Raw genomic sequence first — 26,432 nt, 5'->3', positions numbered from 1 at the left:
CCTCCTTCCTGGAGTATAGGTCCTCCAGCGGGCCTCGATATAGGTGATCGAAGTTTGGCCCCGTGGTTGATTGGTGGACGTACTGTCCGGCGATCTGCGGTGCCCCCTCTGCAAGTTCTGCGGGCTCCTTCCTCGGGGTTACTTCCTCCCGGCTTGGATCTGCTCCTCTTGGGGCTGCTTCTTCCCGGGGCAGGACCGCTCCCAGGGATTATCTTCTGCCTACCATCCTCAAACAGATGGACAAACAGAACGAGTCAATGCTGTGGTGGAATGTTATTTGCAGTGTTATGTGAACTATCACCAAGATGATTGGGTGGATCTATTACCTTTTGCTGAATATGCTTACAATAATGCTCCTCATTCTTCCACAGGGTTCAGTCCCTTTCGGGTTGTATATGGCAGGGAGTTTGGGCCCTTTGGTAACACAGCCCTTTCCCCTGAGATTGAGGGTGTAAATGAAGTCCAAGACTGGGTACAGGTGGTACAAGCCACATGGCCTTGGCTTCAGAAAAATCTGGAGAGAGCAAAGCACAAATAGAAGGAACAGGCTGATAAACGTCGTTCCCCAGGGTGGGAGTTGAAGGTGGGGGATCAGGTTTACCTGTCCACCAAAAACCTACGGTAGTTACGTCCTTGCAAAAAACTCAGTGACAAGTACGTGGGTCCTTACCCTATCACTCAAGTAATCAATGAAGTCACAGTAGAGTTGGCCCTCCCTAAAACGCTCCGGGGAGTGCATCCAGTATTACACATCAGTCTTCTCAAACCGTACACAGCAGCCCCCCATTTCCATCCTCAGCCCAAGCCGGAGGTGCCTACAGTGGTGGGTGGGGAGGTTCATCTTGAAGTCTCTAAAGTGTTGGATTCCAAGTTGAAGGGGAAGCTGTTCTATTTGGTCCGCTGGATACACCTAGGGCCTGCCCACGACGAATGGGTGGCAGCCGCACATGTTGCAGCCCCTCGTCTGGTCCGTGAGTTCCACGATGCCCATCCCCACAAGCTACAACCGGAGGTGGTGGTGGGGCCTTAAGGGGGGCAGAATGTGAGGTGCTGTGTTGAGTTGCTCTTGGTTTTGCCCGTACAAGCGGCTAGAGTCTGGTACGAGAGCCAGGCTCTTGACATGAGTCAGGCCTCTGCCGGTATGTTCTCACTCCCAGTAAATTCCCTCATAATTTTTGTATGTTTATTTTGTATGTTATTATTTTTATCTGTTTGTTTTGTTTATATTATAAAAATTAAAAATATATAAAAAAAGAGGACATTTGGATGATCTAGTCAAAGTTAGGTGCTACTGGTGTACCATTTTAAAGCAGATCACTCTCTTATTTGAGTGCTGGAACTCCATTCCCTTCATATGAATCAATTTCCATTTGTCTGGATCCAAACAATAACGAGGGTGTTATTTCATGGAGCCCCGTGGCACAGAGTGGTAAGCTGCATTATCGCAGTCCAAAGCTCTGCTCACGACCTGAGTTCGATCCCGACGGAAGTTGGTTTCAGGTAGCCGGCTCAAGGTTGATTCATTCTCCCGAGGTCGGTAAAATTAGTACCCAGCTTGCTGGGGGTAAAGGGAAGATGACTGGGGAAGGCACTGGCAAACCACCCTGTAAACATAGTCTGTCTTGTAAACGTCGGGAGGTGACATCACCCCATGGGTCAAGAATGCCCCGGTGCTTTTACAAGGGAACTTCACCTTTTTTATTTCATTTAAGAACATGGAGTTTCCCCTTATCTGACCTTAGACTCTGTAGTATAGATCTTGGACAATATCTGCTCGTCCAATGTCCTTACAAACTGATCAAACTGTGTCAGTTCATGTGCTACGTTACCAGACTGAATCTGCTGTATTAAAAAGCTTCTAACTTGTCAAGAAGACATAGGAGATATTTTCACGCCACTGCTTTAATAAATTTATTCATATTATACTTACCTTATGGCTTTGAAACAGGTCAGGTTTTCTTCCAAATTGAAACCTCCTTGCTTAAATACAAATTTTTTTATCTATATGCCAATAAAGGCTTGTGTTGTGTGTTGATTAATTTTTCTCTAGTATTTACTCTGAGGGATGATTCAGGATAATTTTTTCCCCATTGGCATCCCAAATGGTTAACATGTTACAAATCAAAGAATTGACGTAATTATATTATTTACCTCTCGCCTTCCTATTCAGGATGTGGGAAAGCATATAGCCTTTCTGAAATATAGCTTAGTTCTATGTTCAAAAGTGTTAATATCATTTGAATTTAATGGAAAGTTGAGCCAATGGTGAAGTTGCGTGTGATAGCTATGGGAAGTTGCACATATTTCTTAATCGTTACGTGGCTCTGCCTTTTCTACGCTACCACCCTGCTCCACTCTGCTTCTTGCCCCCAGTGCCGAGTGGGAAGAGTCTGGCTCATTCACGAGGTTTTCTTCTCAGCCTGCTTTGTGGGACAGCCTTTGCCTGAACTCCTGTTGGACATCTGAGTCTGTCCCTTATGCCGCTGTGGGGAGATGTGGGGAGGATCTGGCGCAGGCAAGCTTCTCCTGGGTCAGGAAAAACTACTTAACGCCATTTGGGGAGGTAATGGGATCAGGCTATGTAACAGGTACAGTCCCATCAATCAAGGGCGCTCTGGCAGGCACACAAGAGAGAGCCTTTTTGGTGGCAGCCCCACTATTATGGAACAACCTCCCCAGAGAGGTGTGCCTGGCTCCCTAACGTTCTATCTTCAGGAAGCAGCTTTATTCAGGACCACATTTGACTAATCTGGTTTTTATTTATTGGCAGCCCTCATTGAGATTTTAAATTGGGGACTTTGAATATGTTTTTTAAAATAATTGTTGTTTTATCTACAGCGTAAGCTGCCTGGAGTTCCACAAGGTAGAAAGGCAGCTGATAAATGTTTAAATCAATACAGCACTGAGTGAGGCCAACATTCATTGAGTAACCTGACGCCATTCACAAGTGCAAGAAGGTGTCCAATATCAAAAATATTAAGCTATATCGAAAACATAAATCCTGCCTCTTGTTGCGCGTCACGAAAACTTGCGTACTCATATTCTAGCTAATGGCCCTCTTTAAGAGAAAACAGAAATGAAGAACATTTCTGCAAACATGCCTAACTTGTATTATTTCAGTCACTGAATTCTAGACCCGATAGTTATTTTCACCTTGCTTTTGTTTCCCTGTACGGCTTTTTGACCTGATTCTTGTATCTCAGTTGAGGTTGTGGTGAATTTCCAGCCCGTGCAGCTGTCCTGCCAGAGAGACCGACTGGGTAACCGTCATCTGCTCTCCTCTCCATATTCAAGTGTGGGATTTGCATAGGGAGGATGGACAGCCTTTGTTTCCTTTGCAGTTATGAGCACTGAGTATGCAAAGGAGACCGGGGCAGCTCTTTCAGACCCCCCCCCACACACACACCATGGCAATTCAAATTGGCAGGAGATCCCGCAGATTTGTTTTAAATAGACCATATTCTGCTGTGATCTCCTCCAGAATCGCTCCTGCTCAGCAGGCTTCAGCTGAGATTTTGGATTTTTGCTTGGCCAGAGACCAGAAGTTTTGAGCTGTGACTTTTGGGCTCTGTTCGGCTCTTACTGAAGGGTGGGTGGACGTTAGATGAGGAACTGGAGTTCGAACCTCTGATCTGCTAAAAAAAAGGGGGAGGAGCGGGTAGGTTTGTTTCTTAGAGCGGTCTGTAGGTGCTTAATTCTAATTTCTCTTTTCAAACTTTTAACAAATCTGTTGCCATCTTTGCCAGGCAGCTTAGACACTGGAGTTAATCTACCTTTTCATAGGAAGGGGACAGAATCAAATAGGGTGTGGGATGGGCTAAAGTCATGACTTCCTGGACTGGACTATGTAACAGGTTCCCTGGCCCAAGTTTATACGTGAGAACAGTGAGGATTAAAAACGGTGCCTCTGGATTCCATCTCAGCTTCACAACGGGCTGCTTCCTTCTCAGGTTCAAGGCCTGGATTTCAAGGCACCTTCCAGGATAGGTCAGTAGCCCCATACTGCTCAAGCAGAGGTGTCAGAGCAGAGTGAAAATTCATCTGGGGAACTTCAAGAGGGCTGTTGCCTCAGTCATGCCTAAATCCTTCCTGGTGAAAAGCCGCCGCTCGGCACAGCTAGGAGCCCGGGATTGGGGAGAACTCTCTGACCAGCTCCGTGGAGATTCATACATCCCCGGTAGGTATACTGCCTCTTACCAACGCTACCTCTTTACATGGCTCTAATTAACGTTTAACTTTTAATTAACTGCCCTGTGGTGCAGAGTGGTCAGCTGCAGTACTGCAGTCAAAAGCTCTGCTCACGACCTGAGTTCGATCCCGACGGAAGTCAGTTCCAGGTAGCCGGCTCAAGGTCGACTTCCATCCTTCCGAGGTCGCTAAAATGAGCACCCGGCTTGCTGGGAGTAAAGTGTAGATGACTGGGGAAGGCAATGGCAAACCACCCCGTAAACATAGTTTGTCCTGTAAACGTCGGGATGTGACGTCATCCCATGGGTCAGGAATGACCCGGTGCGCTTGGACAGGGGGACTACCTTTACCTTTAATTAACTGTTAAATATTACATGGTGCTAGACTGACTGTTGAATATGCTTGAAAGTATTCCAAAACAACGCAAGAATGACAAGCGTAACTAGACCGAATGCCGCCCATATTTACTGTGCCAAACAGGAGATTCCAGGTCACCCCGTCGGGCTACAGAGAAATGACTGGAGTCTCTTTGTGATGTGGGCCCCAGGACCCCCAAGTCCTTGGTTGACCCCAAACTTCCACAGGCATTGTGAAAGCATTCAATGGGGCAGCAGCTGTTAGTGCTAGGAAAGAAACCCCCCAAGGCTCACCCAGTGTGGGTGGACATTTAAGAAGTTGAACCGGTGCAGAAAAATGAGACATCGACACAAGCAGCGAAACGGGCACTGGAGACCCGCATGTAACATTTCCCTCATTCGCCTGCACACATGCGCAGTCTCTGGGCCACTGGCAAAGCACAAGCTGTTTTGTCAAGGTGAATGCAGGAGGCTGGGGTCTTCCTCTTTGGTGCAAGCCCAGCACAAAAAATCCGAGTTCAGTGATTTCGTAGTTGCTTGGAGACTTGGAGGTCTTTTCTAGCATTGCGTTCCTGGAGACTGTGAAGCACCAGGAAACAATTGAAGAACCCCCAGCGCCACCAAACCTGGGTATTAAAAAGCTCTTCTTCCTCTGAGTCCCAGGTGAGGGCTACAATGAGATACCCAAATAGCAGCAGGGAAAGACCTTTGGTGATCCAGGCCCTGCCAGAAAATGCTCCTTCCTCCCTTTACTTTTTCTGCTAACCCTCCTGGTTCTCTATTTATTAAAGTCAAGGTATCTGTGAACAGGATGTTACTTTGGGCTCTTTGGTTCTTTCAGAAAGCAGCCTGGTGAAAAACCTTCCAGGCCCCAGGCCTCCCAGGAACACGACCACGTGGGAGAGGACCTTTGAAGACCCCCAAAGCCTCGCCCAAAGCTTATTTCATTCTCCACTGGACGCTGTGGGAAAATATCCAAGAAGCAACAGAGTAAGCAGCCAGAGGGGTTCCCCGTTAGCTCTGTGATGTTCTTTAGGATACTTAAGGTTAGCTCTGTGATGTTCTTTAGGATACTTAAGGTTACTCGGGACTCCCTTGGACAGATTTTAGTACCTGCCAAACTGTCTGTATTTGTCATGGATTTGTTCAAAGTATTTCACAAAGCAGAGGGGCCATGGCTCAGTGGTAGAGCATCTGCTTGTCATGCAGAAGGTCCCACGTTCAATCCCCGGCATCTCAAGTTAAAAGGGATACGGCAGTAGGTGATGTGAAAGACCTCTGCCTGAGACCCTGGAAAGCGGCTGCCAGTCTGAGTAGACAAGACTTACTTTGATGGACCCCAGTGGTCTGATTCAGTATAAGACAGCTTCATGTGTTCATTACATTATGTCAGTGGGTTGGATCCACCCAGCTTGTTCACTGGTGAAAAAGGGAAGGGGAGGTCCCCTTTAACCACCAAAACGGCTATGCTGGGGGGCCAGCGTGAACAAAAGCCATGTGGGGTGGGGCCGTAGTAAGGAGGGGAAATGGCCCTAGCCTGAGCCCAAAGGTCGACTGGATCCAACCCAGTATTTACCTCAAGCCTAAGGGATCACCCCCCACCCCATTATAGATGAGAGGAAGTAGCTAAGGATCAAGAATTCCCCCACACTCTCATTGCCAAGGCGGAGGGGAGATTTTTTGGCAGTGAAGTGATTCAGACTGTGTGATGCCTTCCTCAAATCCCAGCCTGCTCCCCCGACCACCTTCAACGCTCTCTGTGGCTTGTCTCCGTCTCCTTCTGTCCTGATCTACCAACACATCTGTGTGGTGGCAATCTTCTCCACTGGCTCTACTGCTCTCAGTTGTAGGCAGAGTAACCCCTTAGACTGGACTAACTCTGCATAGGACTACACTGTCAGCCACTCCAAAGCCTCCTGCCCCTAGATGCAGCTTCCTTTCTTCCCACCCCTTCAACTGCCTCCCAGAACACTGCCATCATGGCCTCCCTACCTACCTTTGAACGCCCCCTGCCCCCCCGGGCCAGGAAGCCTCTGGCTTAGCCTCCTTTAGCTTTCCCCTCCTTTACTGAAGCCAAGCCAAGTTCACATAAGCATACTTACACATTTGCACTTCTGGGAGCCAGCGTGGTGTAGTCGTTAAGAGAGGTGGTTTGGAGTGGTGGACTCTGATCTGAAGAAATGGGTTTGATTCCCCATTCCTCCACATGAGCAGCGGACGCTAATCTGGTGAACCAGGTTGGTTTCCCTGCTCCGACACACAAAGCCAGCTGGGTGACCTTGGGCTAGTCACACTCTCTCAGCTCCACCTCTCACACAGGGTGTCTGTTGTGGGGAGGGGGAAGGGAAGGTGATTGTAAGCCAGTTTGAGTCTCCCTTAAGTGGGAGAGAAAGTTGGCATATAAAAACCAACTCTTCTTCCTCTCACCACCTCGGGTTAAGATTTAGACTGTAAGCTCCTTTGAGCAGAGACCCTGCTCTCTGCTTACGTTGCCCTGTCAAACACCCTGTTCCCCAGTGCCTGCCGATCCTCCACATTCACCCTTTCCGTTGCCTCCCACAGGGCCGGGGTTCCCAGCTGCAGGCCGCCTTCCAGTGCTCTGTCTGCAGCAAGCGGTTCCCTCTGCAACGCATGCTGAGCCGCCACCTCAAGTGCCACAGCTCTGTCAAGAAGCACGTCTGCAAATACTGTGCCAAGGGCTTCAACGACACCTTCGACCTCAAGAGGCACCTGAGAACTCACACAGGTGGGAACACTCGGCCCTCCGCACGCGACGGGAAACTAGAAAGGGTTGTGGGGGCGGGAGAAGGCCATTCAGGGCAGAAGTCGAGGCTGGGCTCTCCACAGCTCATAGGACTTCTCCTGCAGCCTCAGCTCAGCTACCAGACACAAGACTTAAGCGACAGAGCTGGAAGGTCCCTCAAGGATCATCTAGGCCAGCCCCCTGCACTACACAGGAAATTCACAACCACCTTCCCGCCCCAATCCCCCAGTTACCCCTGGAGGAAAATTCCTTCCAGACCCCAATGTAGTGATCGGCAGAGGGAAATCACATCATCCAAGTGCAACAAATGCATGACCTTAGCTCATGATAACGGTACACTTTTTCTGTACACCGTGGTAGGGGGAAATCAGGGTGAGTTCCCCCTTCTGCCTGAACTACCAGAGACCTTGCTGCTTTCTGAACTGCTATTTCCAGTCACAGTGGCCTCAAGATCAAGGGAGCTGCCCATACCTTAGAGCAGATCTATAAAAGAATCTGTGATCTGTCTTGCATATGAAACTACCTTATACTGAATCAGACCATCAGTCCATCAAGGTCAGTCTAGTCAGACTGGTAGCGGCTCTCCAGGGTCTCAGGCAAAGGTCTTTCACATCACCTACCAAATGATCCTTTTAAGCGTAGATGCCAGGGATTGAACCTAGGACCTTCTGTGTGCAAACCACATGCTCTACCACTGAGCCACAACCCCTCCTATTTTCTCCCATCACACCCCCTCCCCATATATTTGTGGTTCGAGAGATGAGGAATACTCACGAACATTCAGGCTGCCCTTTGAAAAATTTGCTCTGGGCTCAGCTGATGTGGCGGAGGAACTGAGGCAGCAGCTCGGCCGTCCCCTGCGCCAGGCAGCTCAGGGCCTTGGCGCTGCTGGATGCAGGGACGTTAGGCGCACCCCGACCACCGGAGGGCCCCAGTCCTGCAGCAGCAGAACACCTGCCTGTGAGCACTGGTGGGTCCCTTCTGCCCTGGGGCTAACGGCCCTTACCTTGAATCCACAGGCATCCGCCCCTATTGCTGCTTCGTCTGTGACAAGGCCTTCACCCAGCGTTGCTCCTTGGAGTCCCACCTGAAGAAGATCCACGGCATCCAGCAGCACTACGCCTACCGGGAGCGCCGCTCCAAGCTCTTTGTGTGTGAGGAGTGCGGCTTCACCTCCAGCGCCAGCGACGAATACTACGGCCACGTACGCCAGCGCCACCCCACCGGCGGCCTTCTGGGCAAAGACTTCCGGCAGCTGGCAGTGCCTGCCCTTCCCAGCGAACTCCGCGTCTTCTACTCTTCTCCCTACTGCAGATGAGAAAAATCTCTGCTCCCCCCGCCCAAATCCAGACTTGTGCAAAGAACAATAACAATCTAGGAGCTGACAAAATGATGTAAAAGAAGCCTCTTTGGCAGAACTGGCTTTTTGCGGAGGCCGTGCAGGTAGCCAGAAGGAGCCTGGGGGCACTGGAAGTTTTTACCCTGGAGGGTTAGAAGGCCCTGATGAGCCCTCTCCCACTTCCAAGAGGCACCTCCCTGTTTAAAAAGCACTTCTTCAGCCCCAAAGTTTCATTTTAAAAGATGTAATTAAAAAAAAAATCTTCATTTACACCGTGTCTTTTTCTCCAAAGCAGCTTATATCATTTTCTTCTTCATTTGATCCTCACAGCAACCCTGTGAGGTAGGTTAAGCTGAGTGGGCGACTGGCCCAAGGTCACCCAGTGAGGTTCCATGGCAGAGTGGGGGATTCAAACCCGAGGTCTCTAACCCTGGGGCCCGCACCTTTTTGAGCCTGTGGGCAACTTTGGAATTCCTCTGCAGGGTGGTGGGCGCAACCGGCAGAGCCCCCACACAAAGGGAAGCCCCGGGGCAGGGGACGAGACACAAAAACACAATGGGAACGTGGAATGAGAACAAAACCAACACTCTGGTGGCGGCTGTGAGCTCCAGGCTGAGAGCGCAGCTGGAGTCAAGGTCGAGTAACTCAGAGGTTTGTTATGACGGCCTGCGCCCCGGCGCGATAAGTGTAATCTATCATGGGAACCAGGCTCAGCCTGGTATCCAACGGTGCCTTTCTGATGTATATGTTTCAACCTGCCCGCTTTCCCCCCACTTGAGTCCTCGTACCTTTTCCTGTAAGTTGCTGCTACACACCTTATGCTTCCCAAATAAACTGCTTCTTAGACGACTCTGTCTGGATGGTCTGTTGTTTGGGATTTGAGAGGTGGACTCAGACCTTACATCAGCTGCCGCTGAACCATCCTTTTAATCTGCACTGCCAGTCAGACTGTCCATCAGCAGCTCTGCTAGGCGGGAGCCCCACCTGGCCCCACCCACTTTCTAAAAACACTTGGCAGGCACCAGGAAAGCTGCTGGCAGGCACTGCTGCTCCAACTGCTGGGACCACTCTGGCAGGCCAAGATTCTCTGGATGCTGAATGCTCAGCCCTGTGCAAACTTCGGGTTGCCTTCCTCACCCAAGCAGCCTGGAGAATGTTTGAGCCCCTTTCTGCTAAAAAGGAAGCAGGACTCCCACTAAAGGCAGAGGAGTCCTGCTTTCTTCCCCGCAGCTGCTACAAAGATGCAGCACTCAGACCCCCCTGGTAGTCACCCCTTTCAGCTTGACACAGGTCAAGGAGGGGTGGGGCTGCCATGAGAGACCCCCCCACACACACACACACACCTTAAGTCTTTTGAGCCACTCCCTGGCTTCTCACAGTCACGGCCTGGATCCTAACAGAGTTTATACAAATCCAAAGCCTAGTGATATCAATCAAATGTGCATGCGCAGGAGGGTCCTAGCACGGTGCCTGCAATTTCTTCTTTTAAAAAAATAACCAGTTTTATTAACAGACTCCACAACAGTTCACAGAGCCTAGAAGCACAGAGAGAAGCTTCTGGAATAGAGGATGCTTCCGGGCAAAAAAATGGGGCTTTGCTGATGGGCGGCTTGCCACCACCAAGCTCTTTACTCAGTCCAACGGTGCCCACAGTGTGGGGCTGTGCAGACGTAATACAGTCGCATGGCATCCTGAAAGACAAAGGGGAGGAGGGGACTTAGTATCTTGGGCGTGTTTCCAAAGAATACTTATAGCTATTGTGGTAATAGCAGACATACAGGCCAATGGAATGATAGCCCAGAGTCCTCAAAGATCCAGAGTTCTCAAGAGATCTTGCTTGCATTTGCAGCATAACCTCCTGCCCTTCCAGCAGAGTGTTCCTTGATTTAATTAATTAATTAAAACATTTGGGCATTCAGCAGGAGTTACTAGGGGAGTGAGGGGGGAAGGTGGTTGTGAATTTCCTGTGTTGGGCAGGGGGTTTGACTAGATGACCCTTGAGGAACCTTCTAGCTCTATATTTCTATTTATTAGCCACCTTCCTACCTTGCAGAACTCAAGGTGGCTTAGAATATAAATAAAACAAAAATTTCACAAAACGCACAAAAGTATACAATTTATAATCTCAATTAGGGCTGCCAATAAATAAAAATTAATTTAGTCAAATGCAGTCCTAAATAAAACTGTCTAGATCTAGATTTACAAACTATTTCAGCGCAGAGAACATCCAGTTTTGAACGAAGCCTCTCTTGTGAGAGAAGCAGGAGGAAGGGATTCATTCTCTGTTAGCCTGGGGCTCTCCCTTTACAGAGTTCGCAAGTTTCCCATCTGAAGCATACCAGTTTTGAGCTAAATAAATCCCACGCTGAATTCCATTTCCATTTATTTACTAGCTCCTTTGACCAAAGGTCTTGAGCTTAACCATAACAATAATACATAATTCAGCAACACATAATCAATTTACAACACCCAACGTATACTTAAGGTTAAAACACAGTAGAAAACAATTACTAAACATAGCATCACTAATACCATAACAATATATTCCCCCTGAACCAGCCTCATTGAAATCACAAAATCACGCTGAATTCCAGTGGGTGTGAGCTGAGTCTACCGGTGAGTCACATGGACAGCTAAAGCCAGTAGGAGACGAAGGAGCTGGTTAGAGAAAAGGCTACAACTAAGACCCGGCTGTTGAATGGCTCAGCTGAGTAATGCAGAGGAGGCTGATGGGATACTCATGTGCGTAATATTTCAGTGGGATGTCACCAGCAACAACAAGCCTTTGGGTGCCCCATCGCTAGGCTCACTTCTCACATAAGAATATAAGAAAAGCCATGCTGGATCAGACCAAGGTCCATCAAGTCCAGCAGTTTGTTCGCACAGGGGCCAACCAGGGGCTTCTAGGAAGCCCACAAGCAAGACAGCTGCAGCAGCATCCTGCCTGTGTTCCACAGCACCCAATATAATAGGCATGCTCCTCTGATCCTGGAGAGAAATAGGTATGCATCATGACTAGTAGCCATTTTGACTAGTAGCCATGAATATCCCTCTCCTCCATGAAAATGTCCACTCCCCTCTTCAAGCCTTCCAAGTTGGCAGTCATCACCACACCCTGGGGCAGGGAGTTCCACAATTTAACTATGCATTGTGTGAATTTAACTATGCATTCATCTGTTTTGAATCTCCCACCCTCCAGCTTCATCAGATGACCCCACATTCAAGTATTATAAGAGAGGAAGAAAAGCTTCTCCCTGTCCACTCTATCCATACCATGAATAATTTTATAGACCTCTATCATGTCTCCCCTTATCCTCCTTCTTTCCAAGCTAAACAGCCCTAAGAGTTTTAACCGCTCCTCATAAGACAGTTGCTCTAGCCCCGATCATTTTGATTGCTCTTTTCTGCACCTTCTCAAGCCCTGCAATATCCTTTTTCAGGTGTGGTGACGAGAACTCACCTCTGCCCTCGCACTGTGAGACTGGAAAAATACTGCTTCCTTGTGGCCGCACCTGGAATGCAGAATACAGGAATCTGATCAACAGAGGACTGGGAGAAGGCAGGAAAGCACCTGAACTCAGAAGAAGGGCTGGGCTACACTGGGCATCTGCCAAGCAACCAGTGCTTCCATTAACAAGACAAGGCTAAGAACTCACTTCTGACAGGGATGGTCCTCCGTTCGGGGCAAAGTTGGGTCCTGGGAAACGTCGGCGATGATCTGGGTCAGTTCGCTGAAACAAAGAGGTTGCACTTAGTATTTCAGCCTTTAGCCTGCCCACCCGTCACCTCGAAGGATCAGGGCCAGATACAACAGAAAAACACACATGAGGGAAGGGGATCGCTGGCCTGTGGCAGGCAGGAGCTGTTCCCTTGCCTCTCAGGCCCTGCCTAGCTGGGCTTCTGCTGGCATGGTTCCCCTTCTCCCCACTCCTGGCGGGCTGCTTCATGGACCCTCCCATATCCCTCTTTCCTCAGACAGCCTTTTCCCCTGCCTTGGTGTATGGAAGTGTGTGTGTGTGTATGTGCCGTCAAGTTGCTTCCGACTCATGGCGACCCTATGAATCAATGTCCTCCAAAATGTCCTATCTTTGTCTGGCTGTTGTAGGGCTCCTGCCTGTGTGTGTGTGTGTGTGTGTGTGTGTGTGTGTGCCGTCAAGTTGCTTCCAACTCATGGCGACCCTATGAATCAATGTCCTCCAAAATGTCCTATCTTTGTCTGGCTGTTGTAGGGCTCCTGCCCTTTTAGTTTTTTTCTTTTTCTTTTCCTGTTGCTGTAGGCTTAGTTTTGTGTGTTTTTGCTGCAACTTCCATTGTTATTTGATTTTGTTGTTTATTGTTTTATAGTATTTTGAAATTAAGCCTGCATGCCTTTTGTTTAACTATATATTGGTAAATAAAGTTTTTTTAAAAAAGAAAAATGTCCTGACAGCCTTGCTCAGATGGAAGTACCATGCTGCAGAATCAACACCACCTGCATACCTTCCCTTGAGAGGTCCGCGTTGTAAAGCAACTTACTGTCCTAAAGTCAACACAGGGCCGAATAAACGCATGGTACTTCCATACACTCAACTTTTCCTACGTTTTTGCTCTCCACCCACACCATCTAATCTGGTTCACACTGAGCCCACAGGAATGTTTCTGGAAAGCGTTAACCAGTGTGGGCAGGCCTCGAGGGAAAAGGAGTGCCACACCTGGGAAGCGACTGCTAAGGAACGCTGCCAGGCCCTCGCTCACTCAGGAAAGAGCTGCAAAGATTTTTTCCGCAGACCAAAAAGCCTACAAGGATGAGCTGTGAGAAAGCACATCTCAAGCATGAAGGGATCAGCATCTGGACCAGAAGGCATAAACAAAGCCAGCCCAAATGCAGGCACGCTGGGAGTGGCAGGAGGTTCTGGTGTACTGACCCTGGCGGCAGAGCTGTGAGCTCTCTTCAGAACCACCACAATGAATGATGCCCTGCCCCACCCTCTGCATGACCTGACTAGGGCTGGGTCCAGACTGCTCACAGGAGGCTCCCCTCTTTCCGCCATCATTGGAATCCCCTCCCCAGCACACCAAAGGAGGTGAGAGGGGAGTGGCACATGCATGGCAACAACCAACCTGGGCATTTGCCCAACTGCAGTTCAACTGCAGCGGGTGGTGACATCTGGAAGCAGCACACGCATTGAGACATCAGAATAACCCTGGTCTTGATCAAACCCTAGTTAGTGGTGATGACAGAATGCAGACAAGCTGGAACCAAACCAGGACTTCAAACTAGAGGTACGCTGGACTCCAAAGGTTGTACTTAGCTGTGGTTTGCTGTGACAACTGAATCACAAGCTGGAGTCTATTGAGTCACACCGCCCTCATGGCTGCCTGGTCATAACACCTTCACTGTTGGAAAGACAAGATGCAGACACAACCGGGCTTACGCACAACCAGGGTTTGTGTGTTGTGTCTGGCAGACTACCCAGAGTCTGTTACGCAAACCGCGGTTTATTGTGGGATCTGAGCACAGCCTAAGAAAACCCAGCACTTGGTGTTATGCAAACTCCATTTTTCCAGGGGACTGCAACAGCCCCGTCCCGCCTGAAGCGGCAAGACTCACTCGACTTCGTGTGTGATCTTGTTGACGTAGATGCAGCTGTTGTCAGCTTCCTGCTGGTAGTCACAGTTCCGGCACTGAGTGTGGGCAAGAAAGAAAAAGGCGGCTATAAGTATATAGATCTCGGAAGCTACGCAGGGTCAGCCCTGGTTAGTACCTGGATGGGAGACCACCAAGGAAGTCCAGGGTTGCTATGCAGAGGCAGGCAATGGGAAACTAACTCTCTTCATCTCTTCCCTTGATCTGTATGGCCCAGCCAAGCCCAATCTCATCAGATCTCAGAAGCTAAGCAGGGTTGGCCCTGGTTAGTGCTTGGATGGGAGACCACCAAGGACGTCCAGGGTTGCTACACAGAGGGAGGCAATTGTAAACCACTTGTTTGTCTCTTGCCCTGACCTGGATGGCCCAGGCTAGCTTGATCTCATCAGATCTCAGAAGGCAAGCAGGGTCAGCCTTCGTTAGTATTTGGATGGGTCACCACCAAGGAAGTCCAGGGTTGCTATGTAGAGGCAGGCAATGGCAAACTACCTCTGAACGTCTCTTGCCTTGATAACCCTACAGGGCTGCCATAAGTCAGCTGTGACTTGAAGACACTTTCCACCACCACCACCATGTATACCCAGAAATCCCCATCAAGGGTGAAGACAGGGCAACTGGCTAAAGGGCAGCTGTTTGTGTCCAATAATCCCATGTGGAGGCCCGTACTCCCACAATTCCCAGGCCCACAACACAGCTTATGCCCCACGTTCCATTTCCAGGCAGGGAGAAGCCTCAGCTGGAATCCCTGGAGAGCTGCCATCAGTCACAGTATATGCTGGTGAGCTGACAGAGGCAAGCCCCAGCCTGAAAACCTAACACATATATAGGCAAAGACAGCTTAAAAATATGAGAACATCTGATATGATTATACAACAGTGGCCAGCTGGATGCCCTTCAGAAGACAGCAGGACACCTACTTTTTCATTTTTGCCAACAATCATTTATCTCGATCGTACCAGGACACAAGGTACAGCTCTCCCCTACACCTCAATATCGCAACGCCAGAATCTGCATTCTCTTGACTGGCAGCACCGGTATTCAACTGAACAACATCCAACTTTGCTTTTTTTTAAAACAAGCTTGAGTTCAAAGAACCATCAGCCTGGTAGTACAAGTGCTTACTCAAGGCAGACCACTTCTATGGGATTTCCCACCATGTAACATTGTGGTGATTTCCAGGAATAGGATTCTCACTGAATCTCATCTCATCTGACTTCTTGCTGCCAGTCTACCATAACCCAGACTAGTACAATGCACCAATCATAAAATAAGAATTTTTCAATCGAAATTTGAAAAACCTGTAATTTAATGTTCTAAATATTTGTTGTTTTCTGTTAACCACACTCAAAGTAAATGTTAGGTTCTCAACATTTAACGTGAAGGAAAGTACTCCAAGATGATGATAACTCCATAGGCTGGGCAACAGATTCAGGACTGACAAAAGGAAATACTAGACAGCTTTAGAAGATTAGACAGATTCATGGAGGTGAAGTCTATCCATGGCCACTAGCCACAGTGACTAAAAGGAACCCTCATATTCAGAGGCAGTCAACCTCTGAATAGCAGTGCCAGGAGGCAACGTCAGGGGAAGGCCTCTATGCCCTGTTGTTAGCCCTCCAGAGGAACTGGTTGGCCACTGTGTGAGATAGGGTGCAGGCACAGACAAGACCACTGGTCTTATGCAACTGTGCTCTTCCAATATTCTTACCTAGAATTCCACTGCTGTGGGCGCTAACATTTCAAGAGTAAGCAAGGCGCATGGCGAATAGGCTGTCAGGTGGCTACAGGTCATGAGAGCCAGAAGAGGAACTCCACATTCACAGACAGTCTCTCTCCAGCTACCAGAGGCTAGGTATACATGTTACCATCTCCCTGGGGTCTTTTTCAAGATGCTGAAGTAAACAGACCAGCTCTTTGACTATTTCATACTCACCGCATACAGAAGGATTCTGTTCTCCTTGTCTTCCTTGGGATACAACATGTTGTTGCTGTTGAAGAGACCAAGAAATAACAGGTGAGCTTTCCACATGCACAGGGTTGAACAATGTGGGCGGAGGAATGTCTCCAACGGGGGGACTTATACCCTAAGTAAATAAAGTGCCACTGAACTCCATATTTTATCTAGAGTTATCACTACTCCACAGGGACTGTTATATGCCAATGATTGCTTCATTCGTTAGGACAGCTACATTCCAGTCCAGTAGGATTTTAAGAGACCAACAGGATTTTCCAGGTATCAGCTTCTGAGAGTCAAAGTTCCTGTTGTCAGGTATGCTTTCACTCTCGAAAGATGACACCCCAAAAATCTCATTTATCTCTAAGGTGGACTTGAATCCAGCTGATCTGCTGTAGACCAACTCGGCTACACCCTGAAATTATGCCAATTAATCGTAATTTTTTTTAAAAGGTAAAAGTAGTCCCTCCGCAAGCAATGGGTCATTACTGGCCCATGGGGTGATGTCACATCACAACATATTGTCGAAGGCTTTCACGGTCAGAGTTCATTGGTTCTTGTAGGTTATCCGGGTTGTGTAACCGTGGTCTTGGAATTTTCTTTCCTGACGTTTCGCCAGCAACTGTGGCAGGCATCTTCAGAGGAGTAACACTGAAGGACAGAGACTGTCCTTCAGTGTTACTACTCTGAAGATGCCTGCCACAGTTGCTGGCGAAACGTCAGGAAAGAAAATTCCAAGACCACGGTTACACAACCCGGATAACCTACAAGAATCACATCACAACGTTTACTAGGCAGGCTGTGTTTGCGTGATTATTAGCTATTAATTACTTTGTTCAATGCAGTTTTAAGAACCAGGACCGTTGAGCTGGCCGCTTGGAAGGGGGTGGGTGGACTTGCTGCTCCCATGCCAGTAAGGCCTGGGGAATCCCTGGAGACTTGGGAGCCTGGAGGGGGGAATCCGGGGAGGGCTTACACCCAGTATCTATGGTATACCATAGAGTTTGCCCTTCGAAGCTGCACTTCTTTCTCCGAGGAAACGGATTACTGTATTATGGAGGTCGGTTATAATTGGGGGAGAACTCCAGCCCCCACCTGGAGGTTGGCAGCCACAGCAGCACGGCCTCTTTCTCCCCCCCCCCCCCCGGCAGCGTTTTGTTTTTCCTCAGTTATGGCCGATTCACAGTGGACATATTTCGGGGAAGAAAGCCCCACGGGTGGGAACCGGGGCGGGGAGAGAAAGGGCAGCCTCCGCACCCCAGCCTCACCCGCTGCCCTCTCACCATTCCTGGCAGAAACGGATCCCCACGAAGCCCGGCTCGTAGGCCCCTTCCGACTCCATGGTAACCGCCTAATCGCGGCACTGCGCACGCGCGGAACTCACGGTCCCCGCGCTCCCTAAACAGCGCATGCGCATTGCTTGGGAAGGGTGCGAGGAACCCTCGCTGCGCAGGAGCACCTTCTGATTACTAGAACGGCAGCGGGTCTTCGCCTACGGAAGCTGCCAAGGGTCGTAATGGTTTCAGACGCGTTCGCCCCTGTTTCAAAGTAGCCTCCTCCTCTTTCTCGAGTCAACCATTCTTGCCCCCCACTGGCCAACTACACACCACAAGCAGGTTACGACCTTCTCCTGCTTTTTGTCCCTAGCAGGTGGCAGCCAAACCTAGGCTGCCTCCATGGAGGTTCCTAGGGTTGCCAACTCTGGCCCAGTAAATGGCTGGAGATTTGGGGCAGTGCCTGTGGAGAGAGGAGTTTGGGGAAGGGTTCCATCTAGGATGGCATGCCATAGTGTTTGCTCTCTGAAGCTGCCAGATGCTGCAGGGGAACTGATCTCTCATCTGGAGGTCAGTTGTAATTCTGGGAGAATTCCATGCCCCACCTTGGAGGTTGGAGCAACCCAAAACAGCACTATGACAATATAAAGCAAATAAGTGAATTTTATAAAGTGCTAAAGTGAAAGAATATATACAACATATACAAGTAACAGTACGACCAGATACAAAATTTACAAAAAGCAATCCAATAAATATAATTGTCCAAAGGATATCACGGATCCTAATTCAACAGGTAAGTTGAAGTATATAACCCATTAGGGCATTATTTGATGTACAAGTCTTTGAATCTTTCAAATTATTTTTAGGTTTCAGTTATTGGAGCAAAGCCACAGGAAAAAGATGTCAGACGTGTCGTCTAGATCGGGACCACGTTTCGCATATGGCTTCTTCGGTGACCTGTATCAATAATAAATATATATGTGTGCCTTAATAGGTGTCGTCTCATAGGGACCGCAAAGGTTTGTATGTAGGTCTCCAAAAGGGACAAAGAGGTTGACAACCCTTGGAGGTTGACAACCCTGCCTCTTAGCTAGGGTTGCCAGCTCTGGGTTGGGAAATATCTGGATATTTTTGGGGTGGAGCCTAAAGAGGGAGGGGTTTGGGGAGGGAAGAAGAAGAGTTGGTTTTTGCATGCCGACTTTCTCTACCACTTGAGGGAGGCTCAAACCGGCTTACAATCAATCACCTTCCCTTCCCCTCCCCACAACAGACACCCTGTGAGGTAGGTGGGGCTGAGAGAGCTCTAACAGCTGTGACTAGCCCAAGGTCACCCAGCTGGCTTAATGTGCAGGAGTGGGGAAACCAATCCAGTTCACCAGATGACAGTCTGCCGCTCATGTGGAGGAGTGGGGAATCAAACCCGGTTCTCCAGATCAGAGTCCACCTCTCTTAACCACTACACCACTCTGGAAGAGGCAGAGCCAACCACAAAATGTCAGGGATTGAAGAAGAAGAGTTGGTTTTTATATGCCGCCTTTCTCTACCACTTAAGGCAGAATCAAACTGGCTTACAAGCACCTTCCCTTCCCCACAACAGACACCCTGTGAGATAGGTGGGACTGAGAGAGCTCTAACAGCTGTGACTAGCCCAAGGTCACCCAGCTGGCTTCATGTATAGGAGTGGGGAAACCAATCCAGTTCACCAGATTAGCCTCCGCCGCTCATGTGGAGGAGCTGGGGATCAAACCCGGTTCTCCAGATCTGAGCCCCCCGCTTCAGTGGGACTTCAATGGGGTATAATGTCATAAAATAAGAACATAAGAAAGGCCATGCTGGAACAGACCAAGGTCCATCAAGTCCACTAGTCTGTTCACACCATGGCCAACCAGGTGCCTCCCATAATACTAGAACGCGAGGTCATCTTTTGAAGCTGGAGGGTGACAGATTCAAAACAGATAAAAGGAAGTATTTCTTCACACAACGCATAGTTAAATTGTGGTACTCCCTGCCCCAGGATGTGGTGATGGCTGCCAATTTGGAAGGCTTTAAGAGGGGAGTGGACATATTCATGGAGGAAAAGGGTATTCATGGCTATTAGTTAAAATGGATACTAGTCATGCTGCATACCTATTCTCTCTAGTATCAGAGGAGCATGTCTATTATATTGGGTGCTGTGGAACACAGGCAGGATGGTGTTGCTGCAGTCGTCTTGTTTGGGGGCTTCCTAGAGGCCCCTGGTTGGCCAGTGTGTGAACAGACTGCTGGACTTGATGGACCTTGGTCTGATCCAGCAGGGCCTTTCTTTTGTTCTTTTGACTGCAGCAGCATTATTCACCTTCCAAAGTGGCCATTGTCTCCAGGAGAAATGATCTTTTTTGCCTGGAGATCAGTTGTAATAGTAGGAGATCTCAAGCCACCACCTGGAGGTTGGCAACCGTGCCTCTGTGTGTCTGGTGACCATTGTGTCTGGTGGCCATTAATGTCTCTTTAATGTCTGGAGTTCAGTAACATGCTAAAGACTAACATCATTTATTCCAACAGAAACTTCTACACAGATTTTTTATAACCAAGATCACAAAAAGTCATGCAGTGGGGAGTAGTTAACAGAGAAAGCGAGAACTGTTGTAAATCAGGATTCTGGTGCGTTAGTCTCACATGTGAATTAGTTACAACAGAATTTCCAACAGCCCTCCCTCCGCTCTACTCTTCCATAGAAGTTGGGTCAGTCACACTCTGGATTTTTGCCCTTTTCACTACTGCTATCCGCTGATCTCTGTCGCCTGGAGATCAACTGTAATACTGGGAGACCTCCAGCCATCACCTGTAGGTTAGAAAAATCAAAACTCGTGCTGATCTTAGATAGATACAAAAAACAGCACTATGGCCAATCAAAGTTGAATAGTAGCAATTTTAAATCGTACTTTCTACGCTAACACCAGTTACTATTACAATGAGAACCTGCTACAGAAATGAAAAACCTAAACATATATACACAACCACTATAACAATTTGTACAATAATATAACCCAATCCTCCAAGGAATAACCAGTCCTCAAAATCATGAAATTATCCTCAACACCTTACAGTGAACGCCAATAATGCACCAGCAGAATAAATGAATAATTTCAGCACCAATTCAAACTGCGAGACGGGAATCCGGTATTTTCCATTTCATGATCCATTCTTCAGTCGCATGTAAGTCTGTGCTGTTATCTCAAAATTGACCAGTTGCAGTGCTTCTCAATCCTCCATGGGTATTCTTAGCTGAATCTTCAGTGGCACTTAATGCCACAATCTATTAATACACCATAAAGAATGCAGTAATCCATATACAATCTTAACATCACTGCGTGGTTATTCCCTCCTCGTACACAAATACATACCATTAAAATGGAGATGCTATCTAGCAGCCTTCCTTGTGTTGGCAATGTCAGAATCATTACAGTTACCCAAATGGAAAGAGGTGATATATGGTTACTAACCACCTTCAGGTGTTTTACTTAGAGCTTGCAAACCTCCTTAAAGTTACACTACAAAAAGCATGTCAAGTCTAGCGAGGTGTTTAAACAAAAAAATAAATCTGGCCTCCTGTTGTTCCAAAATCTTGTCTACATCCTGTCTCGCATATGGCTTAGGATGGTATTGCCATACTGCAAAAAATTGTATGTCCAAATCCAAATGCCTCAAGTCTCTATAGTGTTTGACTTAAAGTTGCTTCTAAGACTCCATTTCTTATCCTTGACTGGTGCTCTCCTGATATTACAAAGGGCAAGACGTTTTACCCACATACAAGAGATTGCACGAGCACCATATTATGTAAATTACATTTCTTGACTGGCAGTTGCTGAATAAATCCAATTTGAAATGAAAACCTGTATTCAGGCACTTGAACTCCTTCACCGGTAGTGCTAAGGGACATGCTTGGCAACCACTGCATTTGAAACGACCCAACAATTTGATAGTTTAACCCGAGCCCTATCTGGTGTACCAAATTATCCCTCAAGGATTTCGTTTTCCTGAACTCCAGCCTAGATGGATGACTGCACCTGGGTATGTTTCTCACCAAGTGCCAATGCTTTGAAATAATTCTTCTAATGTCCATAGCAAGATGGGTGTACTGCAATTATGCAGTTAAAAAATTCTGGTCTGTCCTTGCCCTACCAGTAAATAAGGTCATCCTACCCTGCCTGTCGGCTCTGTTCTTTGCTTTTTCTATCACCAGACTAGGAAAGCCCCGTGATCTAAGTGCCTTCGATAGAGATAATGCTGTCTGTTCAAAATCCTAAACTGTTGAGGAGTTCCTTTTTAATCGCAAAAATTGCCCGTAGGGCAAGTTATTCTTTAGATGTGTTGGATGGAAAGAACTGAAATGGAGAAGAGTGTTCCTGTCCATGCCCTTCTTAAAGGGCTGTACTCCCAAAGTACGATTCTTCCTGACCCATACTAATACATCCAAGTATGCAATCTGAGCATGATGTACCTGTCTAGTAAATTTTATGTGTTCATTCCTAGTATTCAACCAATTTAAAAAAATCATGATATATTGTTAAGTCCTCAAATAAAAAAATAATCATCTATAAACAGTTTGGAATAACGAATATGTATGCCAAATGGATTTCCAGAAAAAATGTAATTATTTTCAAACCAAATCATGTATATATTCCCAATTGATGGGGCACAAGTGGACCCCATTGATACTCCCTTTATTTGTAAATATACTTGTTCTTCAAACCGAAAAAAATTATAGTCTAAAACAATATCCAAAAGATCCATCAAAAAGTGTGTTGGTGGGGTTGGAAAAGTTCTAGTGTTCAACAAACCTTCAATAATTACATGTGCATCTGCTAATGGTATGCAGGTATATAAAGCGTTGACTTCAAAGGTAGCCAACACACTTCCTTCTGGAATAACAATATCCTCAGTTCACCTGGAGAAAATGGCCAAGTTGGCAATTGGACTCTATGGCATTGAAGTCCCTCCCCTCCCCAAACCCTCCCCTCCTCAGGCTCCATCCCAAAAACCTCCCGCTGGTGACGAAGAGGGACCTTAGCAACCCTACCGCTACTCCCCTCACCCTGAGGATAAAACCCCAGATTTCTCCCCAGGGCCAACCACAAAGCAACAAGGAAGAATCAAACCTAACTGATAATGAAGGAGCTGTCTGACAGCCCTCAGGTACTAGGAAGTTGTGGAAGGTATACTGAGGATCTATGTCTGAGATCTTTGTATTGTAAATTTTACTTATGTAGATAATTTGTCTTGACTGGGGTGCTGTTTTATGACTTAAATTTGTGTTCGGGCTGACAGAGGGCTTTGATGGTAGATTGAGTACTTAACAGGTGGTACTAGATTTTAAGAATTAAACCCTAATAATCTTTGGCTAAGGACCAAAACCACATGCACTATGGAAAACCTGCTCTTCAGGATCGTCTGGTTTTTTTTTTTTTTTTAAGGAGATAGGGGGAACCACATTATTGGGGGGAGGGGATTGGATTGGGACCAGACTTAGGGGGAAGACTAGTTAGTCTAACGATGTGTGTTTTAATTGGTGTAAATTAATTTTAATTGCATTTATTATACAGTATTTTTATTGTATATGTTGTTGAGAGTCACTCAGAGCCTGATCTAGTCAGGAATTAGTGGCAAAGAAGTCTAACATATAAATAAATAAAGTCTGGGTTGAGTAACCCTTGCTTCTCTGGCAGAAATCCTGGGGCTTGGCTGGGCTTGCTCCTAATTGCCAGAGGCCCTGTGGTACAGCAACTCACCTGGAACTTTCCCTGTAAATTAAATGGCTTCTGGGCATGAGTCACAAGGGCCAGCACAGAATCCCTGCAGGTTTCTTTTTTAGCTGCCACCGCAGACTCTCCCTATGTATCCTTTTAACCAAGTGGTGAGACATGGGTTGAAAGTGGGCAGAAACCAAGATGCCACTCAGAGAATGCACACCTGATGCAAGTGAAGTTGCCCATCAACTAAATGGGCTTATTGGGTCAGATCCCACCAATCCATTCCACGACTGACATAACTTTTCTTTGAACACCATCTCAAATCAGGGGAAAGCCCCTTGTGCCAGGGAAATCGCGGAATAGTTCCATGGGATCCCTCCACCAAGAGCAAAGCCGTCACTCGGTTAGGTGACTACAGACATAGGTCGTTTATGCGTGGGAGTTTTACCTGAGGTTTGGTTGCTCGCTGGACCCACACTTTCCTGGAATAACAAGAAGCATTTGAGTCCCCCTCAAAACAAGAAGCATTTGAGTCCCTGCCCCCTGAAACGCTGCTTTGTAATTGGCTGTAGTGCTTACTGTGAAAGAAAAGTCCTCCCTCCCAAGGAAACCCAAGTGCCGTGTTAAAAAGCTTTTTAAAAACAAAACAGAGCTCTCTAAAAAGAATGGGGGAGGGAGAAACCCAAGCTTCATTTTTAAAATCATTTCTTCCGCTCAGGAGTAACCCTGAGGAAGCGGGGAGCATTTGAATCCCTGCCCCTTGACATGCTGCTTTGTAATTGGTTGTAGTGCTTTGTCAGGCCTGTCTCTCAGTTGGTTTCGTTTTCCCACTGACCAGCTCTCAAGGACTGTTATGCATACCTCAACTCTTTTGAAGCTGTGGGAACCACAGTGCTGTTTGTGTTTTGTAATCTCTTGCTTTTTTCAGGCTTTTATATTACCAAGTGCAAGCCAGCAAGCTCCATTGCTGTCACCTTTTCTTTACGCTCTGTTAACCTATTTGACCAGTAAAAACCAACTTCATGTATTAAGAGTTTGAAAACGTTATAAAAAATACTGTTCGCACTTTGTTTGGCCCCTTTAGCTGTGAAGACGTCTTCCAATCATTTATAAGCCGTAGTATCCAAAAACCCTTTTAAAGTGATGTTTTTTACATTATTTTCAAACTCTTAATACATCCCTGGGAATACAAAGTGCAGTGACCCCCATCGCTTTAAAAGGGTTTTTGGATACAATGGCTTATAAATGGTTAGAAGACGTCTTCACAGCTAAAGGGGCCAAACAAAGTGTGAATAGTATTTTTTATAACGTTTTCAAACTCTTAATACATTTGTGGGAATACATAGAAAGTGCGAACAGTATTTTTTATAACATTTTCAAACCCTTAATACATCGCTGGGAATACAAGTGCGGTAATCCCCATAGTGAACTAACTGTGAAAATGGGTAGTGTGGAAGGAACCCTCCTCTTCCTTAATCTCTACCTTCTCTTCCTCGTACTCCAGCATCTCTGTCTTCACAATTCTGATCCCCATTTCAAAATTGTGAGTATACGTCATACAGATGATAGCACTGGGGAACTGTGTGTAGAACTGTGACCTTTTTCAAAGCAAGGTTTATACTTGTCTCGCCTTGTGTGCTAGCATTTTCTCCCATGCAAAGAACAAACTGTTCCTTGAATGGGGCTCTAGGCTCTGCAGTATTTAGTATCATGATTTCATTTGATGTTGGTAGCAGCCAATTTGTATGAATTGCAGAACACCAGATACTGGGTGTGGTTGAGGCCCCTACTAGCCGGTATCAATCTGCTTTGCTGCAGGTAAGATAATGATACCTCATTGCCTTTGAATTGCACCTGTGTTTGAGTTGGCAAAAGCATCCAGCAAACAAACTGACAAGGGAGGGTCATGAACAGAATACAGAACACATGTTGTTTTGTTTGTTATTTATCTTCTGTGGATTGCCAGGGCATGCAGGCCCTGCCCCCAGTCACAAATTCAGGGCACAATTTAGAAGCAGCAAATTTTGGTCTCTTCCCCATAAGCCCCTAATCATGGTCAGCTCCGGATTTTGAGAGGACCTTAGCAAAGTGACCCAGTGACCCCTCCAGTCATGGACACACTTATCTAATGCTACCCCTCCCTTCCATTCTTCCTCCCTGCCATCCACTCGCTTGGGCTATTTATGCATGGGAGGTTTTGCCTTGGATTTGCCACTCTCTAAAAGGTAAAGGCCCCCTGTGCAAGCACCGGGTCATTCCTGACCCATGGGGTGACGTCACATCCCGACGTTTCCAAGGCAGACTTTGTTTACGGGGTGGTTTGCCAATGCCTTCCCCAGTCATCTTCCCTTTACCCCCAGCAAGCTGCCACTCTCTAGATCATCATTTTCCTCATCTGAGCTCTCAAAACTAAAAAATGAGCCCCCATGCAGAGTTTTGAGGATTTGGATGGGGAAAATGTGCATCTAGAGAGCGGCAAATCCAAGGCAAAACCTCCCATGCGAGAGCTGGTAGGTGAACCAGAGTAAACAGCTGCAGAAAGGGGCTGTGTCTCAGTGGTAGAGCTTTTGCTTGGCCTACAGAAAGTTCCAAGGTTCAATTCCCGGCATCTACAGTTGAAAGGACTGTGTAATAGGTGATGTAATGTGATGAGACCCGGGAGAGCTGCTGCCAGTCTGAGTAGACAATTCTGACCTTGATGGACCAATGGCCTGATTCAGTAGAAAGCAGCTTCATGTGTTCATGAGCTTTCTTGCCTTCCCACTCCATGCAGGCATCAGTTAGGTCTGGTACAGGGAGACTGGCAAACGAGGCAGTGGTAGGAGTGGCTGCTCTTGGCAATGGCTACTTGCACACACACACACAGGCAAGCCAGCATTGATCTCAGAAGCATTGGTGGTGGCATGTCTTGGGGCCATAAAGGCCCTTCTGAAGTGCTTGGACCTCAGCAACCACTGGGTGGTGGTGGGTGGTCAGTACTGTCCAATCAAAGCCGATTTACAAAGACTTTGTAGGGTTTTCAAGACATGAGATGAACACAGGTTGTTTGCCATTGCCTGTCTCTATGTAGGAACCTTGGATGTCGTTGGTGGACTCCAATCCCAGTACTAACCAGCACTGACCATCTTAGCCTCTGAGATCTGAAGAGATTGGGCTAGCCTGGGCCATCCAGGTCAGGGAAGAGTCAGACAGAGTTGGTTTG

General features: G+C 47.4%; 2 protein-coding genes across 2 annotated transcripts; one reads left to right on the top strand and one right to left on the bottom strand.

Annotated features, from left to right (window-relative positions):
- Positions 1–4,074: 4,074 nt before the first annotated feature.
- On the top strand, positions 4,075–8,626 carry OVOL3 (ovo like zinc finger 3). Its single transcript, XM_056845840.1, has 4 exons — positions 4,075–4,177; positions 5,386–5,534; positions 7,107–7,290; positions 8,328–8,626. The coding sequence occupies exons 1-4, from the start codon at positions 4,075–4,077 to the stop codon at positions 8,624–8,626; spliced, it is 735 nt and encodes a 244-aa protein (XP_056701818.1).
- Positions 8,627–10,235: 1,609 nt separating this feature from the next.
- On the bottom strand, positions 10,236–17,612 carry POLR2I (RNA polymerase II subunit I). The gene is made up of 6 exons (XM_056845952.1): positions 17,511–17,612; positions 16,207–16,261; positions 14,238–14,311; positions 12,304–12,378; positions 12,108–12,159; positions 10,236–10,338 (listed from the first exon to the last, which is right to left on the bottom strand). Exons 1-6 carry the CDS (start codon positions 17,567–17,569, stop codon positions 10,276–10,278), a joined length of 378 nt encoding a protein of 125 aa, XP_056701930.1. The 5' UTR covers positions 17,570–17,612; the 3' UTR covers positions 10,236–10,275.
- Positions 17,613–26,432: the final 8,820 nt, after the last annotated feature.

The sequence above is a fragment of the Euleptes europaea genome, chromosome 3 (genome assembly GCF_029931775.1).
Source record: "Euleptes europaea isolate rEulEur1 chromosome 3, rEulEur1.hap1, whole genome shotgun sequence".
Classification (NCBI taxonomy): Eukaryota; Metazoa; Chordata; class Lepidosauria; order Squamata; family Sphaerodactylidae; genus Euleptes; species Euleptes europaea.
Note: the sequence above shows the minus strand (reverse complement) of the source record. Positions and strands in the feature narration are given on the sequence as shown.

Excerpts from the sequence above, each read along its gene's own strand:
- OVOL3 (XM_056845840.1), top strand. The coding sequence starts at position 4,075 with ATGCCTAAATCCTTCCTGGTGAAAAGCCGCCGCTCGGCACAGCTAGGA. Across the intron at positions 5,535-7,106 it reads AATATCCAAGAAGCAACAGA|GGCCGGGGTTCCCAGCTGCA; the intron begins GTAAGCAGCCAG and ends TGCCTCCCACAG. Across the intron at positions 7,291-8,327 it reads GCACCTGAGAACTCACACAG|GCATCCGCCCCTATTGCTGC; the intron begins GTGGGAACACTC and ends TTGAATCCACAG.
- POLR2I (XM_056845952.1), bottom strand. The coding sequence starts at position 17,569 with ATGGAGTCGGAAGGGGCCTACGAGCCGGGCTTCGTGGGGATCCGTTTC. Across the intron at positions 14,312-16,206 it reads ACAGAATCCTTCTGTATGCG|TGCCGGAACTGTGACTACCA; the intron begins GTGAGTATGAAA and ends GCCCACACTCAG. Across the intron at positions 12,379-14,237 it reads AAGATCACACACGAAGTCGA|CGAACTGACCCAGATCATCG; the intron begins GTGAGTCTTGCC and ends TCTTTGTTTCAG.